Source organism: Sus scrofa, chromosome 17 (assembly GCF_000003025.6).
Source record: "Sus scrofa isolate TJ Tabasco breed Duroc chromosome 17, Sscrofa11.1, whole genome shotgun sequence".
Lineage (NCBI taxonomy): Eukaryota > Metazoa > Chordata > Mammalia > Artiodactyla > Suidae > Sus > Sus scrofa.
This window is the reverse complement of record NC_010459.5, coordinates 45,862,245-45,881,313: the sequence shown is the minus strand read 5'-3', so window position 1 is coordinate 45,881,313 and position 19,069 is coordinate 45,862,245. Positions and strand designations below refer to the sequence as shown.

Below are 19,069 nucleotides of genomic sequence, written 5' to 3'. Positions count from 1 at the left end.
GGGCAGACGGTGCGCGGCGGCGCGAGCGTGGGGCAAAGAAGCAAGGACCCCGCGGGGCGCGTCGGTGCGGGGGTGACGCGCGTAGGCGCGTGACTGTGCGATCGAGCGCCCCGAGCCGGCCGGCCGGGCGAGGGTGCGCGGGGAGCCCGCGTGGGCCAGGCGCGGGCGTGTGCGAGGCGCGGGCGTGCGCGCGAGGGTGTGTGCGCGGCCGAGGCGGAGCGCCGGGCGGGCGGCGGCGGCGGCGGCGGCGGCGGCGGCGGCGTTAGGACTCCGGGGACACCGCCCCCCGCCCCGCGTCCCGCCCCCGCCCAGCCTCCCGCTTCAGTTCGCGCCGCGCCTCGGCTTCGAGCGCAGCGGCGCCGGCTCCGGGAGCCCAGCGGCGCGCACCGCCTGCGGCCGCGCCGGCGATGCGGGGCCGCCCCGCGCCCGCTCTAGTCCCGGCCCCGGCCCCTGCGGGAAGGGGCTGAACCGCCGCCGCCGCCGCCGCCCGGATGGCGAGCCTCGCCGCACTCGCCCTCAGCCTGCTCCTGCGGCTGCAGCTGCCGCCGCTGCCCGGCGCCCGGGCGCAGAGCGCCGCAGGTGAGTGCGCCCCCGGCCCCCGCTGCCTCCCCGGCGCCCGCCGCGGGGTCCCGGGAGGAGAAAGTTGTGCGGGCTCGCGGGGCGCGCTGGGGGCCGCTGGTCGGAGCTCGAATCTCTCCGGGCCGCCGCGTCGAGGCGCGCCCCGGCCAGCGTGCCCGGCCCCCGGCGTCCCCCGGCCCGCCGCTTTCGGCCGAGTGCCCCGCTGTACTTTCCTGCCGGCCCCCGGGCTCGAGTAACTTTCTGCGGCTGTGGCGAATATTTCCGCTCGCCGCCTCCCACTTGTCGGAATCTGTCACTTGAGTGTTTGGGGCGGCGAGACGAGAAGCGGCATCGATGCCCGGGGTGGAGCGTCCTCTCCCCGGCAGCTCGCTGGGCAGCGCGCGCTTTTCGTGGGGAGGACCGGTCGCCAGCAGGCCGAGGCTGCCAGGGCGGTGGCTTTTCTTTCCTCCCGGGAGATACAGGCGGCTCCAGACTTGCTCTAAACACGCAGCGCCCCTAAAATTGTCCTTTCGCCGCTGAAGGCACCGTGGGGGTGTTTGTGTCAACGACTGAGACAGCAATCCTTCTCCCTACCCCGTGGTTTTCACCCGGTGTAAACGGGTGCTGCTGTTAAGGCCCTTCGGGTGGAGTGCCTTTGACCTGTGAGCGTATCTGCTCCTGAAAAGTTTGGGGGACTCGTACTTGGGTTTGACCATGGGAAGGAGGCGAGAAGAGGTAGTTTCCCGCGTGTGTGTGTGTGTGTGTGGGGGGGGGGTCGCCCTGGAAGGCTCCTAATGGCGAGTTGACACGTACAGGAGGCCACCAGGGGCCGGGGGCTTAACAGCCCCCACACCCCACCGTAGGAACCTTCCAGCCCTGAGCCCCCAAAGGGTAGGCAGTGGTGGAGGGAGACAAGGGAGGAAGCGGCGCAGGTGCGCTTCCAAGTTCAGAATCACCTTGAAGTTCCCTATTAGCTTGAGCACCAATTAGCTCAGGTGTGACCACGTTGAGGGGGGCTTGCTGGGACCACAGGGGCAGGCCGAGCTGAACGAGTGGGACTTAGGGAAAGGCTCGTTTACGATTGCTTGAGTAACGGGGGTGCCCATCGGTTATCACGCTGAAAGAAAGAAGGGGAAAACGAGAAGGAGAAAGAAACTGTGGGGGAGTGTAACCTTTTCAAACAGGCTGCTTCTGAGGTTAGGAGCCGCTGGGGTGACAGTCCCCTGGAAATGCGCAGGAGCCTTCCTTGCTCCTGTTTCCTGGCTGCGAAGTTAGGCGACTGGGACACTTCTTTTGAGGTGTGTGAAGCTGAAAGGTTGGCTTAGCAAGTAAGAGAAGAGGGACAGACACACACCCGTTCTGAAGATGGTGCGCAATTCTTGTCTTCCTCGCTTTGGGTCTGTATTAGGTGTGCTAGGGCAGGGAAGGGAGGAGGACGCTTGGGGCAGTCCTGGAGACCGGGCATCCTGCGTGACTTAGATTTTACTATCTTCCGAGGCTTGGAAGGCCTGCCACACATGGATGGTACTCACGTTTCCACGGCAAGAACAATATAGAAAATATTTCTCCGCGGGTCTCTTCTTAGGTAGCGTGCGGTAAAACCGTCCCAGCTTGCGAAGCTGCCCGATGCTAAAAGCACGCCGGTTCCGGATGCTCCCGCCAGGTGGCGCTCGCTCACAACTGTTAAAATGCAAATCCAGTTGCTTTCATCTCCGGAATAGAACTTCTTTACAATTTTTAAATGAGTAATGTGTTTATTCAGCAGCCTTTTGTTAAAACATTTAGAGAAGTGTGAGGAGCAAGCACCTTTTCTTTGTTTGCTCTTCGGAACACAGGGGAAAGAAAAGCAGTCCTGGAGTACAGTTTGGGAAGAAATCTACTGTTAAGGCACCATCTGTTTCTTTTGATTCTACCTGAGCTGAGTGGCTTCTGCAAACCTACTATAGCATATACTTCGCAAGTGTCTGCGTTTGTTCCAGGGGCTCCTTAAACGAGAGGGATTAGTTTATGTTGGAGATTTGATGCATTCTAAGCCTCACTCATTTGTAAAAATGAGAGTTTTCTGTATAATTCTTTCTCTCCTTTCCAGTCTAATGCTAACTAGACCATTTAAATTAGATTATTTTTTCCCAGGTTTCTGACGTCTGTACTTGTAGATGCAGAAATGCTGCAAATGTTGACTTCTTAAAACGGACTTCTTTATTTCTAAATGCAGAAATTGTTGGACTCTGTATCTAGTATAAATATGACAGTAGTTTGATTTCCTTGAAGGAATCTGGTTTAAAACTTTTGGCAAGTTTGGGTGAACAATACATTTAAAAACTCAGTGGTTGTGGGCTCCATGTTCTTTTAATCTGAAAATTCCCAGTCTCGAAAGCAATTTCAGTTTGTAAGCATACATTCAATACACAGTTGGGGTGATGTATTTTCATTGTAGCATGCTGGTCATTGTGTCCAAAACTCAGTGGCAAAAGCTTGTTATCAGAAGGCAATTTCCTTCTTCCTTCTTGGGTCATGAGCCAGGATGATTTTTATAAGGAATGATGACTTTAAAAAAAAGCATTTAAAAATTCAGCCTCTGGAAAGTGTGGCAAAAAACATGAGTTGAGGAGAGAGGGAAAGAGTTAAGCAAATGGATAAGGGGATAATTAGTTTATTTACTAGTGGGTTTCCACCTGCGTACATTGAGAGCAAAAAATGGATCTTAGAAGGAACTTACTTGCGATTGCAATTGTTAGCGATGTAGTCATTTAACTCGATAATCATTGCCAGATACCTCTGGGGAACTGTTAGCAGCAGTACAGTCAAATTTTACTTTCTCTCCTGGATTGCTTGATTTGTTTCCTAATAAAAGAACAATTAATGTGCAAACCTGGCATGGGTTCTCTTTCAGCAACAATTGCAAACACGTTCATAGTGAAAGTAGTCCATCATCTTGGGTGTCAACCCACTGCCTTTCTCCTTAATTTCTTCTTGCTTAGCCCCACAACGGCTCCTGCAGGCTCCAGGCTGCCAGCTGAGACAGCATCCTCTGTAGTAGTGTAGCTGTCACCTTTCAGAGCTACGATCACAGGACATTACAGCATCATTCTTTTGAGCACAGGAAACTCCCATGACTCTCTGGCAGCGTGTTGCTGTGGAGACAAGAGCAATGCCATAGAGGCACTGGGTCCTTGAGAAATATTTACTGATGATGAGGAAGAGATGGTTGAGTCTCATGGCAACTCTGATGGGGGAACCAGGGGTTTTAACTGGGAGGGGCAGCCTGATTGAGCAGAGATGAGACTGAAGCCTTCAGTTGGAACCCTGCCCCTGCCTCTTTCTAGCTGGGCCAGCTTGGGCAAGTCATTTCCTTCTTGACTCCCCAGCATCTCATCTGCCAGGTGAGAATGATGAGAGCTGCCTCGCTGGATTTTGAAAAGACTCAATGAGATGACATGCACAGGGTGAGGTGCCTTGAATCGATCCCGAAGGGACAAGGGGAGCGGTGTGGCTCTGCTGTGTGTACACAGGCCAAGGGGGCAGTGGTGTTAAGCTCAGTTACCAATCAAAGATTCGATGGCTGGCTTTGGGTGGTGTTTTTTCATTTTTCTCCTTTTCTTCTTTTTGCGGGGCTTGATGTCTCTTTTAGGATGAAACAGGTGATACCAATACATAGGGTTGCGATAGGTGTGTTTGGTTCCAAGCACTGTTTACTCTGTGAATGAGAAAGGATGGGTAGTCACACTTTACAATAGGAGAGTGTTCGTGTCCGTCTCTCCCTTCCTACTTCCCGCCTCACACAGGCTGCCTTGCCTCCGGGGCTCTGCCTCCTGCTCCGTCTCCATCTCTTCCCTAACCTAGAAATCAAGTGTATGGCCCTCTGGGGCTAGTAGGGGGGAAAATGCTTTGTGCACTTGATAAATAAGCAACGACTAAGTAAACCCATCGAAGGCTGTGGCATTCCAATAAATAAAAAAGCTATGAGATTATTGAAAACAAACCATGCCTGACAGGTGTAATAGCATTTGCAGGCACATTACGGAATTGGGGCTAGGAGGCAGCCCCATGTAGATATTAGAAAGCAGTTAGAGTGTCTTGTGAAATCTTGTAAAATGGATTCAAATTGGTTTGGAGAGGAAGAAAGCTGTGTTTTTTTGTTTTTCTGTTTTTTTTTTTTAAATGGACTAATAGCAGTCAGAGGCAGCCAAAGGGACAACCGGGATCACTAGTGTTGTGTCCAGGTGGGACACAGTGCCTGTTGGGGACGTGATTTGGCATTGGATGTGGTCTTGCTGGACATTCTTATTTGCCTAGAAGAGGGAGGAATGAATGTAATAAAATCATTTGTTTGTTCTCTCTTGGCAAGTGTTGCAGGCTCTAAAAAAGACACAGCCAGGACTGGAGGCATAGACCCCAAGGGACTTAGCAGAAGTCAGCTGTGAACAATGGGAATTAATGTATCAAAAAGGCAGAGTGGTGAAAGGTGGCTGAGCCACTGAGCAATCTTGATCCATTGCGCCCCCCCCCCCTTTCAAAACGTCAGCTTTAATTTCCTTGGCCCGTTGTCCTCAGTATTTACCCAGGTGTGGGCTGCTCAGAAGCCCCAGCAGATCCACCATCAAGCTGGCAGGTAACGAATACATTGAAGTGAGTCCGCGGTGTTACAGACTTAATTTTTTCTTGCACCAGAGTTAAGCTGCTGAGGGGCATCTGACACACACACATCCCCTGGCGCTTGAGTGGAAGAGATGGAAAGTCCTCCCCGTTTCTTGACTATTCAGCACACAATTTTCATTTGTTGCTGGAGGGAAAACAAAATGGTGACGCCACTTTGGCAAGCAGCTTGGCAGTGTCTTGAAAAAGTTTAGGATGAAAAAGTTGCCATAGGATCCAGCAATTCCACACTTCCAGGAACGCACCCAACAGAAATGAAAACATATGTCCACACAGAGACACACACAGGAATGCTCATAGCGCTCTTCATGGTCGCCACAAGCTGGAAGCGATCCAAATGTCTATCACCTGGTGAATCCCGCCGGTGGCATCCTGAGTAGCAGTCAACACGAATGAACTGTTGATCATACGCTGCAGCATGGAGGAACCTCAAACAGCGTCACACGGAGCGGAAGCAGCCAGATGCAAAAGATTGCATACTGTATGAAATATTCAGAAAAGACAAATCGGTAGAGACAGAAAGCAGAGCAGTAGTTGCCTGGGGCTGGGCGTGGGAGCAAGGATTTGTAGCACGTGGGCACGAGAGGATGTTTTGGTGTGATGGAACGATTCTAAAACTGGAAGGTGGTGATGGTCCTATAGCTCTTGGAATCTCAGCCCCAGGTTTGTGAGGGGAGCTTGGAACGATACTTCATTGTTCTGCACCTTTATTATTGCATCTGTAAAGGGGTTAGAGGAATGCCCTGGTGTTGCGGGAGCCAGAGAGAACTCCTAACTCCTGTAAATGGTCTGGCTGGGTTCCTGGCACAAAACAGGCTCCTAGGAAATGGCATCCCTCTTACTTACGCCTTGTCAGTTTCCACAATCATTTGTTACACTTGTTATTTGCAAGGCATTCTTTTTGGTTGGTCACTCTCCCCCACCTCCCCCTTGGCCTCTTTAGACTGAATTCAATCAGGGAGCCAACATTTCTCCCCTCTCATCAATTTGGCAAAAATGAAAAGTTTTGACAAGGATCTGAGCAATTAGGTGGCTGTGTTCATTGTTGAGTAGTGAATATTGGAACAGGTTTTTTTTTTTGAGTGCTCCTTTGGCAATGTCTGCTGATATTGAATAGGTGAATGTTTGATGCCTGGGGTGTTTTGGGGGGGTTGGGTTGGTGGGGGGAAGGAATAGACGGTTCATTCATTTTCTTTCTCATGAAGCCCAGGATATAGAAATTTAACAGACGAGTGGACCGCCCACCCTGTTCACGAGCAGATACAGCATGGTTTTGGCCCCTTAGTTGTCTAACAGGAGGAACAGCTTCCAGAGCTGAGAAAACAACTCCATGCCTGGATTTTTTCTGCCTTTGGGGGGGCTTCCATTAACACCCCGGAAGAACCTGCCACCAGTCCGTGTGCTATTTTTTTTTAATTTATTTATTTTTTTGTCTTTTTGCCATTTCTTGGGCCGCTCCCACGGCATAAGGCGGTTCCCAGGCTAGGGGTCTAATTGGAGCTGTAGCTGCCAGCCTACACCACAGCCACAGCAACGCGGGATCTGAGCCGCGTCTGCAACCTACACCACAGCTCATGGCAACACTGGATCCTTAACCCACTGAGCGAGGCCAGGGATTGAACCCACAACCTCATGGTTCCTCGTCAGTTTCGTTTCTGCTGCGCCACGACGGGAACTCCCTGTGTTTTACTCGTAAAAAGGTGTTTAGTAACCTCACACATTCTGGACGCTTGTTACCATCCAGGGGACGATGCAGTGCTGTCACCCACATTCCCGTCTCCAGCTTCCCAGGACCCTGGAAAGCCTGTTTTCTGGCAGATCACTCAGCTCTGCTTCATCCCCCCCCCCCGCTTTATTCCAGTGGTTCCAAAACTGCTCATGAGGTCACAAACCCATTTCCCTTGGTCCTTCTGTCACTCATGGTGGGTCGTGTATTTGCCTCTTTGGAACCAAGCATGAATTCGCGGACTCATGTCAGCAAGGAGAACTTTTTAAGGAGTGCTTTAAGGTTTGATCCTTACGAATGGGTGGCCTTGGATGGTCTGGAGTTGCTCCAGGGGACTGTAATTAAGACTTTTTCTGCTGCCTAATTGATGACAAGTTGGTCAGTGGGAGCCCCTTTCAACTAGATCCCTTTTCCCCGTTTCCACACATCTCTGAGAGTGTCTTGATTGTTCTGTGACAGTGAGGAGCTTCGGGCTGACCTCTAGGTTTTCTGTCCCAAACATGTAGTCAGCTAATATTTTTTTAAGGAGCCCTGGCCTCTTGTTGTGGAGACGTTAGATCCTCAGAGCCGCTTTGTAGTGTTTTATTGGGATGCTGGAAGAGAACAGAATAAAACAGGGACCGTTCGTAATGTTAAGGATAGAAAAAGATATTTTAAACAGCATGCCTTTCTGCCCATTTATCCCTTTGGATTTTTTGAGTTTTTGGTTTGTTTGTTTGTTTTTTTGCCTTTTCTAGGGCTGCTCCTGCAGTATATGGAGGTTCCCAGGCTAGGGGCCTAATCAGATCTATAGCCGCTGGGCTACGCCAGAGCCACAGCAATGTGGGATCTGAGCCGCGTCTTCGACCTACACCACAGCTCATGGCAACGCCGGATCCTTAACCCACTGAGCAGGGCCAGGGGTCGAACCTGCAACCTCACGGTTCCTAGTCGGATTCGTTAACCACTGCGCCATGACGGGAACTCCTCCCTTTGGCTTTTTACAGTTGATTTGAGCAAGGGAACTTACTCATCTAAGGAAAAGCAAGTTTTTGTCACTGTCAGAGTGTGTACTTAAAGGCGCGTATAGCCAGGAAGTTGGCGTCACCATTTTTCTTCTTAAGCATCTTGGAATTGGCCCTTAAGGGCATGAATCCAGATGATTCTCACCTGTCTGTGTTTGTTGGGTACCAACTTTCTTAAAAAAAAAAAAAAAAGAAAGAAAAAAAGAAAGAAATCCCAGTCTCACCCTAAGGCAACTTTATGAGTTGTCCATTGCGGTGTAAAGGTGTTAACGCTTTATTCCCTGAAATTGACTGGCTTTGCTTTCTCACCATTTCTTTGAGTCAGGACTTTGTCACAGGCTGCAGTCCACCGAACCCGAGTGGGGAGGGGTCTGCTTCCAAGATGACTGGCATGGTTGTTGGGAGGATTCAGTTCCTGACAGCGAGGTACCCGGCTTTGCCAGAGTGAGTGGTCGAGAGGGCAGGAGGGAGTGTGAGCAGCTGGAAGTCTGTCACCCACTTTTGGAAGGGACATCCATCCCTCTGACCATATTCAAGTCACTCAGTAGGTTCAGCTCCCATTCAAGGGGAGGCCATCACTCAAGGGGTCGACTGCCGGAGTGGGCATCTTTAGGCATCCTGTTAGGAGCTGGCTGCCACAGGAGCTCAAATAAAAGACACATGGTAGAGAGAAAACACAAACTTTATTATTTATGTATTTATTTTGCCGCACTCATGGCATCTGGAAGTTCCTGGGACAGGGATTGAACCCCACACCTCCACCGTGACTCGAGGCGCTGCAGTCAGAATCTTAACCTACCGCACCACAGCGGGAACTCCTGCAGTTGGATTCTTAACCCACCGTGCCATGGCAGGAATGCCCAAACATTACTTTTTTTTTGCTATTTCTTGGGCCGCTCCCGCGGCATATGGAGGTTCCCAGGCTAGGGGTTGAATCGGAGCTGTAGCCACCGGCCTACGCCAGAGCCACAGCAACGCGGGATCCGAGCCGCGTCTGCAACCTACACCACAGCTCACGGCAACGCCGGATCGTTAACCCACTGAGCAAGCGCAGGGACCGAACCCGCAACCTCATGGTTCCTAGTCGGATTCGTTAACCACTGCGCCACGACGGGAACTCCCCAAACATCACTTTTAAAGTGTGTTCAAATCTTTTAACCCTTTTTATTAATTTTGGGCACCAGAGTCTGCTCAGTGTCAAGATTTTACTCTTTAAAGGACTTGGAGTAAAGAGATTGCTTGTTTCAGAATTGACTTACTTAGCTCAGGTCTTAAAAAAAGTTAATTATGAAGGTCAGAAAGTGAAAAATGAATTAATCTGAAGAGTCATCGGAAAAATTTTCAAATTACGTCTTAAAAGTTGAAGGACTATGTTTTTGTAAGACTATAAAGTGTTTACACTCTATGTAGGTTCCACAAGAACTGGTTTATAAAAACACTAGTAGACTGGGGCTGTGACGTAACTGAACTGAACTTATTATTTTTGCCATGAAGAGATTGTTCTTTATTTTATTTTGGTTTCTGCTTTTTTTATGACCATTAATGAAGTATGCTTACAATGAAACATAAAATTGAGTTAGTACAAGAGATAAAAAATCACATTTAATGTACTTTTTACAGGTTTTGAATGAACTCTTTGTTAAAATTATTGCTACATAGAATAGATCATTTGTGAATAACTGAACTTACTGTTTTTACTGCATAGACACCCCTGTTTTTAAAAATTAGTGCTTACTTTAGATTTTTTGGACCCCTTTCTAGAGAGTTTTTTATTGTCGCATAAAACTAAAATTGCAGATTTCTTACGTTACAGTGATCGAAAGGTTTAATGTAAATATGCACATTATTATATGGATCAAAACGTGTCTTGCCTGTCCTCTTAGTTTTGGTTGCTGTGGCAATAGTACAGTTGGTATAGAAGAACCTCAGCAGGAATTTTTCAGGGTAGCTGTGGTTGGGACCCATGCATCCTCCCGAGAAGGGTGGTTTTGTCACAGTCCAGACATTGGAGTTCCTGATGCGGATGTGCTCCAGGAATTTACCTGTTTTCGCAGATTACCTGTTTGCTTGGAGGGTGGGGATGGAAGTTCTGAAGGTCCCCGTTGTCTATACGTGGGCGTGATGGTCCCAACCGGGGGTCCTTTTGGACTCATCTCCACAAGGTGACCTTGAGAGAGAAGGAAACCAAGACTCCTTGAAGTTGCCCTTCATCTGCCTTGGGGAAGTGTTTTGTCTGGCTTCCACTTTCAGGAGCGTGGGTTTTTGAGCAGTTGCTCCTTGATCCATTGTCATCTTCAAGCCTGCTGCTTCAGGCCTCCTTCCTGCTGTGAAGGAGGTGGCGGCATAATTGTCCTAGGGCAGGGCTGCTGCCCGTGGCTCTGTGGCACCTGCATAGCTGTACATGCAGGACTGGGTCAAGGACCCCATCTAGCGCCACTGGACCAGCTCTGGGTTCAAAGCTCTTTCCGTGTTTAGTCTCTCTCCTCTTTCCAGATCCAGAGATCCTGATATTTTTTTCTTTTATACAGTGAATCTTTCTTCCCAAATATTGTTGGTTTGCCATCTCTTCACCTTCTCCATTATCTTTTCACCTTTTGTTATGGGAAATGTGTGCATTGGGTTGAGGGAATACTTTTCAGCTCAGAAATTTTGGAAACTAAACTTGAAGCAAGGTTCTCACATCTCTCAAGCCAGGGCTGGGGGAGGTGGGGTAGGAGGAGTGATCAGTTGTATTCAGAGGCCAGGAGCCTTACCAGCCCCTAGCCTATATTTCACTTGGCTCCAGTTATCTTCCACCAAGTACACTTGTCTAGAACAAAGCAGAGGGCAGCTCTCTGACACTTGGGTTGTGTTGTCTTGAGACCCTTTAAATCAGATTTATGGAGGAACTATGAAACCTCTTGGAAAAGACTTACAGTCTCCAGCTTTTGAGATAGCAGCTCAAACATACAAACACCTCAACTGAACCCATGTCCCATACCACCATTGCTTGGAACAAAATTTAAAAAAAAAAGCTTTTTGCAGGGGGCACACTTATCAATGCCAGTTTTCTATTCTCATAAAATTTTCTGTTCAGAGGATGTGTGTTCCAAATAGAACATTATTTCTGAGACCTGACCCCTTGAACACCATTTTTGATGGAAGAGTGCAGTTAAGTGGAACAAATCCCAGAGTTCCAAGGTCATCATTGTCTGTAAAGATGTACATGTGTTTTATTTTTTTTTTTTTTTGCCTTTTTAGGGCCACACCAGCAGCATATGGAAGTTCCCAGGTGAGAGGTCGAATCGGAGCTACAGCTGCTGGCCTACACCACAGCCACAGCAGCATAGGATCCGAGCCGTGTCTGCCACCTACAGCACATCTCATGGAGGCACCAGATCCTTAACCCCCTGAGCGAGGTCAGGGATCGAACCCGCAACCTCATGGTTCCTAGTCGGATTCGTTAACCACTGCGCCACAACAGGAACTCCTCCATTTCTCAGTTCTGTTCTCATTTCCTCTTACCTCCAAACCTCAATAGCTATCATTTGTCTCTGGAAGGATGCTGACCACCTGTTCCACCTCCAGGGGTCCTTGGGGATCCACCCCGCCCATACATGGGAAAAGCCTACCTCTTCCCATGTCTCTTGGGGGCCATCCCTTTGTGATCCGTAGGTGTGGGCGAAAATCTCCGACATTTCCTTCTTTTGTGGTTTCCACCCCCTTTGGAGTTTTCTTCGTTCCAGCTACTGTTTTGGCTCAAATAGAGGATTCCAAGAATTATGCCTTGGGCTCCTTGCCTTTGGCTCAGCCATCTTTTATTACATGCCAGGTGCAAGTGGTTGGAGGCAGAAGAACAGCCAGTGAATTCCACTGGACCTGGCTCCTCTCACAAAAATTCTTTTTCATGCATGTGTTACTTATTTCCTACTTTGCCATTCTGATCTCCGACTAAATTTGGCCATGGTAGTGCCTCATGCCTGTCCCACTTCTGACACCAATGGCCTAGTGTTACAGATGGATTACAGATTTTCTGGCAGAGACCTTATATGTGCTCCAGACTTCCATAAATCCCTGACTCGTTTAGCCAGAGGCACAGGATATGGTGGAAGTGAGATGACTACACAGAGATGAAGCAGATGCGGAGTATCTTAGCCTAACCTTTTCTGGTCTCTTGGGTCCCCTGATGGGGTGCATAGCTGCTAGCCACATCTTCAGTGTTGGCAGAATCCTGCTTATACACAGAAGCAGCCTCATTTTTTTTTTTTTTTTGCTATGCCACTGCATAGCATGTTGGAAGACCTTATACTAAAAATACAAGCCTCTTTTAAGAGATATTTACAAATATTATTAGGTTCTTCTGGTTCATGAAGCAGACTCAGCATCTGTAAAGCCCCATTCTTTTCTGTGGGAAGATAAAAGAGCCAGTCTTATGGATGTAACTGTTGTATATTGTATTAATAATCACACTGTGTATGTTTATATTAGTATAAGAAGCCTAATAGGCTATACTTCATAGAATAGGTACAGAGAGAAATGGAATCGAGATGGTAGATAAAGGGCGTTTTGGCTTTAATTTCTAACAGTCTATTTCATTTGAAAAGAAGAATACACTTAAAATTTATTAAAATTAGTTGATAATTCTTGATAGAGAAGAACATAGGTGTTAATGACACCTCTCTGTCATTTTTCTGCATTTAAATTATTTATTTAAAAAGTGATAACCCTTGCAGTTTAAGATTTGTTGCAGATTATAAGGATTTGAAGCATATGAACTGTTCTTCAGTCATTCTTTCACAACAAATTGAGGTCTTTTTTGGCTTTTAGGGCCTCACCTGAGGCACATAGAAGTTCCTAGGCTAGGGATCGAATCGGAGCTGCAGCTGCCAGCCTATGCCACAGCTACATGGGATCCGAACTGCATCTGTGCCCTACACTGCAGATCATGGCAATGCCGGATCCTTAACCCACTGAGCGAGGCCAGGGATTAAACCTGTGTCCTCATGGATGCTAGTCGAGTGTGTAACCTGCTGAACCATGATGGGAACTCTTAAAGTCTTATTTTTTTTATATGGAAAGATTTCTTTCAAAGCCTGTAATGAGGATTCCCAGGGGAAATTCTAAGACCCCTGCATCTTCTTTGAAGGAGCAAAGTAGAGAATTGTGTTACAGATGCAGGGAGGCACTTGAGCCGAGTGATGGGGGCCCCCTTAGGCATCAGTGTCCATCTACCTCCCACCTCTCCTTCTCCCTCCTGGGACCTCCATGGAGAAATAACAGAGTCTTCCATGGAACAGCTTTTGGGTTTCTGGAGGCCTGAGTAGGGTACATTTAACTCAGAGGAATAATGTTGCACAACCTTCTCGGTGTTTAGAGATGCCGTGAACCTGGGCACAGTTTTCCCATCTGTAAAATGACCGGATGACTTGTGTGTTTCCTTTTATTTTACTTTCTAGTCAAAGTATAGTTGATTCACAATGTTGTGCTAATTTGTGGTGTGTAGCAAAGTGATTCAGTATTATACACACACACACACAAATACATGCATGTAAGCATAAAGATATATACATATATGTCTATATATAGTCATATATACTTCTTTAGATTCTTTTCTCTTATAGGCTATAACAAAATAGTAGTTCCCTGTGTTATGTAGAAGGTTCTTGTTGGTTATTTATTTTATAGACAGTAGTTGAGTACATGTTAACTTCTGTGTTTCTTCAGGGCTGGAGGTCTAGTCTTTAATTTTAGGATTTTGATTGTTTCCCCTGAAAAACAAATCATTTGAGATCTTCAATAGCAGTTAAAATATTAAAAATCTACCTTTTCTCGACGAATCCATCTTCTCACTTGACACCCTCCATCGTCTGTTCACAAGGAATGCGTGGTGACATTCTCAGGTCTGGGAGATGAAGCAGACAGAATCTGTCCCCAGGATTGTTGATTTCCGAAGGTGACTCCAGTAGAACCGTCCAGATTAGAAGATGACAGAAGGAATTTGCAGGAAACCCCAAAGAGTGTACAGAGGAGAGGAGCATTTGGCTCCTGTTGGAATGGAAACAGAAAATACGAGGAGATGACAAGTCATTTGGTGGAATGATGGATGATAGGGGAATAATAATAGGGAACCAGATTCAAGCCTTACGAAAATCACAGGTGCACCGGGGTGTGTCTGCAGAGCACGAGGGATTCAAAGGGAACACCGGGGAATAAATACAAGAGGCAATGACTCCCGAAGAGCCAATGCAAAGCACTCTTGCGTACTTTAAAAACTTATAATGAGCCAGATATTTTTCAAAGGCCTTACTTATCGTCACGTATAGAGTCTTCTTAGCAGCCCTGCGGTGAGGACCCGATTACCTCGTCAGAAATGGGGAACAGAGTGCTTCAGCCCAAGGGCACGCAGCTCGTGCAGGGTAGAGCCAGGGCTCGAACTGAGTACTTTGCGGCTGGGCTCTGGGTCTTTCGCCTCTGCTTCCTGCTCGCTCTCTGGTTTACTTTGTGTCGCGTGCTGGGCTAAATTCATACCCAGGGGAAGCATGTAGGTCCTGTGTGCAATTCCTGCGTGGAGAGCCTGCCTTCAGAATTTTCAATGAGAATTCCTATGGGGGAGTTGGAAGACTTCATTTAATGCTCCTAATGAGCTCATGAAGCCGGTCCAGCTGGCCCATGTGTCAGATAAGAGAACCCGTGTTAAGGAAGGTCAAGGGCTTGGCCGCAGTCACACTTGCAGTCACCTCCTGTCTGGGGCCACGTCCTTTACACACACGATGTGGCCTCTCAGGAGACTGGCGTGGCAGCAGGAGGCACGGGAGGGGCCGTCTCCCTGAGAAGGAAGCCCCATCTCCCCAAATGCATCTCAACCACCCCAGTCTTTTTTTTGCATTTTAAAAACTAAAGTGTAGTTGATTTACAGTGTTGTGCCAATTTCTGCTGTACAGCAAAGCGACTCAGTTATAAATATATGCACATTCTTTTTAAATATTCTTTTCCATCATGGTCTGTCCCAGGAGACTGGATAGAGTTCCCTGTGCTGTACAGCAGGACCTCATTGCTTATATATTCTAAATGTAGTAGTTTGTATTTACCAACCCCACACTCCCCGTCCATCTCACCCCCTCCCCCTGCCCCCACCTTGGCACCTTGGCAATCATAAGTCTGTTCTCTATGTCTGTGAGTCTGTTTCTGTTTTGTATACAAGTTCATTTGTGTCATATTTTAGATTCTGTGTATAAGTAATATCATATGGTAGTTGTCTTTCTCTGTCCGACATACTTCACTGAGTATAATAGTCTTTAGGTCTGTGCCTGTGGCTGCAAATGGCATTAGTTCACTTTTTTTTTTTTTTTAATGGATGAGTGGTATTCCATTGTATATACATACCACATCTTCATCCATTTTATTTTTTTTATTTTTGGTCTTTTTGCCTTTTCTAGGGCCGTTCCTGCAGCATATGGAGGTTCCCAGGCTTGGGGTCTAATTGGAGCTGTAGCCACCAGCCCACACCAGAGCCACAGCAATGCAGGATCTGAGCTGTGTCTACAACCTACACCACTGCTCACGGCAACGCCAGCTCCTTAACCCACTGATAGAGGCCAGGGATCAAACTCACACCCTCATGGTTCCTAGTCGGATTCGTTAACCACTGAGCCACGATGGGAACTCCTTTATCCATTTTAGAACAACAGAAATAGGTCCGAAAAACTTGCTGCAAGAGGACAGGCTTTGAGTTTGTAGGCTACACTATCTTCCATTGAACGTCACATATTTTGCTGCAAGAGTCTGATTCTGAAATATAAGGACCTGCGTAATTTTCCAAAGACCCCAGATACCTCCCTGTTGAATGCTTCCTTGTGTGCCCGAATAAAGAACGTGTAAATCGCCTCTGAGTGGCTACTCTTATGACTGCTGTTTTCCAGCTTGGTCCCCAGTATGGCCTTTTGGTAATTGTTGGCATCAGGTCTGGTGCAGGTGGACCCATTTACTGTGACATGATGGAAACTGTTGTGGTGGTTAAAAGTGCAGCCTCTGAAGACTGTGGGCTCAAGTCAGTGCTGTACTTCTTATAAGCTCTATGACCTTGAACAAGTTATTTGAGCCCTCTGAGCCTCAGTTTTCTCATCTGTGAAATGAGGCTCATCAGAGTAAGTGGCCTGTAGGGTCATCGTGAGAAATCAGTGAGGTGATATGGGTAAAATGCTTAGCCTGGGACTGGCTCATGGAAATTGCCCAATAAATACCAGCCATTCTTGGTGGTGCTACTGCTGCAGCTCAGTGGAACACAGCGTACCTGGCGAGGGTGACCAGTTGTCCTGCTTTGTCTAGGATGGCGATGTTACCCAGGCTGTGGGACCATCGGTGCTAAAACCAGGCAAACCAGGACGAATTGGTTACTCTGCTGCCCATCCCAGGCCACAAAGCTTTGCTCAGGGATCTCATTGCGTATGCTGTGCCGGTCCCTGCGGGTTGCATGTCCAACTCATATTTATGTGGCAAAATAAAAAATTACCTGATATTTGACCTGCATTTGATAGATGTTACTCTAGGAAGAGGCAGATTAGCTTTTGTCAGTTTCTGAAAATATCACCACTGGAGGAGTTGTCTGAGGTCTGGTGGTGTAGCTCTCTGGATCCTGATCGAAAACAGAATTCAACTCCAGTGTGTCATGAGACTTTCACAAAGGGGCTGTATGTGGCTGGGGTTGAGGGAACCCAGAAGCGGTGCTGAGACATCTGGAGTCTGGGAACAGAGGGAGATTATCAGTACCCTTCTTAATCTGCCAAGGGAAGGGGCGAAGGGAGGGAATTGTGTCACTGGAGCCCTTCTTTGTGCTGCTCTGAGTTCCAGAAGACATGAATCTTTGGCCCCCTGGTTCTGATTGTGTTCTGATTTAGCTGGGAGCCCTGGCAGGAGGTCATAAGGCAGGAGAAGGCTTGGGGTGTTTAACCTTCTCCCTTCCTGCCTCAGTGCTTTCCAGCATGGCTCTATTTCTCAGTGGCAGTGGTTCTCAAAGCGTGGTGCCTGGACCAGCAGCCTCAGCATCACCTGGGAACTTTTTATAAAGGCACATTTTTGGGGACCTACCACAGATGTACTGAATCATAAACTTGGGGGGGGGGTGGGCGGAGCCCAGCAGTCCGTGTTCTAACAAGCTCTCTAGGCGACTGGCACGTGTGGAAATTTGAGAGGCACTGGTCTAGGGAGCAAAGATGTGCCATTAATTCTGTGTGGGGCTTTGGCCAGTTAAGTCCACCCTCTGGTTTGGAGGACAGTTTCCGTCTTAGCCAAATGAGAGGGAGCTTTGTCATCTCTGTTTGTGGCACTTGATTCTTGAAATGGTCTCTTTATTTTGTTATTTATGTGTTTATTGTCTGACTCTTTTCTATTGGAATTTGTGCTCCATTAGGGTGAGAACTTTGTTCTGTTCACTGCTGATCCCTTGTGCCCAGCATCATTCCCATACCTGCTACGCAGTGTTGGCGAATGAAAGGATAGGAAGTGCTTTCCAATCATTTTCAGTGATTTTTGTTTTGATGGGAAGATTCTGTGTTCTGTCTTATATAATAATGGCTAGTTTATCTTAAAGCTGTCAATCTGAAATCTCAACCTGCAATTCTCCCTTTTTTTAAAAAAAAATGGAAAATAATAATTGATGAGTTAAAGAAAGAATATTTAAAGCACCTTTCGTGTGCCAGAGAGCATGGCACCTGCCTGTGTCACACATTATTTCATCTTCATAAAGGCTCCGTGAAATGGGATCCCTGTAAACGAATGCTCTCTGAGTGAGGCTATGTGACATACATACCCAAAGTCACATAGCTATTAGCCAGCCAAACCCAGGTTTTAATCAAGCTGTGTTCACTTCTAGTCCAGTATTGTCTCAATTTCAAAGCCGTGCAAGATTCAGAAAACTCGACTGCATCACCAAGATTGATTATATCATAAAAGAATAGTTTGCCTTGAAATCCATTTTGTCTTGAGTCACCCAGCATTTTGGAGAGAGGGCAGGCATTAAAAGTCAGAAGGCTCTGAATTGAAATCCTGGCTCTTGCTCCTTACACAGGGCGCTGTGTGTCCTTGGGCAAGTTACTGTTCCTCTCTGAGCCTAGATTCCCCATCCATCAGTAGAGAATAATTCTACCATCCTGGCAGGAGTGGTTGTGATCATTTGAGGTGCTGCATATAAAATACTTTGCAAGTGATAGTAGCAGTGGTGCTGTCTAAGACTTTTGTGAGAACTGATAATTCAGACGTGAATTGTGGTAAGTCTCAGTTGGATGCGTGGGTTTTAGAGTTTACTGTGAAAACTCATTAGGAGAAACTGATAATGTGACTTGAACTCTCAACCATCTCCGGAGATTTTTTTTCTTTTTTTTTCCCATCCAGACTGGCTATGAGCTCAGACTGCCTGGCATCCTTAGTTGTCTTGCTTACTTGCTGTATGTCCTTGGGCAAGTTAGTTAACCTCTCTGGGCCGTCCGTGTCTGTATCTCCAAATGGGGGATGATAGTACCTATCTCATTAGGCACTAGGAGCATCACATGAGATAACATGTAGAAAGTGGTGAATAAATAGTGTGAGAATTATTATCACTGTTAAATGGGAATGTCTTCTGCATATCAGCCAGGTCCACGGTCTCATTACTGTTGATTCTTAGACATGCAGATACACGCCTCTGCCAAGTGAGGTTGTAGGTAGAAGTAGTAAATGGTAACCAGACACCAGCCATTGTGTAGAAAGGCCTTTCTGCTCCTGAATCCTGCTGTTTAGGAGGCTCACCTTCTAGTGTGCTGTCAGGATCTTGGGAAGAAGCCGAAGAGTCCTTGGGCTCCCCCAGAGATGCTAAACCCACACACGGCCCCTGTCTGTTCTCTCTGGGAGAGCCCCCCAGACTCATCCAGCAGCTGTGGCTCTTTACATACACATCTAGGTTTGCATATGATTTCCAAGCCCGGAGAGTTTAGAAGGAAGAAGACTGGCTGCTGCAGGGGGACATGCTTGCTGTGGCGGTTTCTAAAAGGAGTGATGGTCTGGTGGCGAGAGAGGATCCAGTGTTGTTGCTGCTGTGGCTCAGGTTCGAGCCCTGGCCCAGGAACTTCCACATGCCATGGCTGTAGCCAAAAAAAAAAAAAAAAAAAAAAAAGCA

General features: G+C 47.6%; 1 protein-coding gene across 2 annotated transcripts in view; it reads left to right on the top strand.

Annotated features, from left to right (window-relative positions):
• The window catches only part of PTPRT (protein tyrosine phosphatase, receptor type T), a 1,163,284-nt gene continuing 1,144,706 nt past the window's right edge, over positions 492-19,069 (top strand). For both annotated transcript variants that reach the window (XM_021078123.1, XM_021078122.1), the window contains exon 1: positions 492-579. In XM_021078123.1, the coding sequence (XP_020933782.1) occupies positions 492-579 (88 nt within the window). The remainder of the gene's footprint in view (positions 580-19,069) is intronic.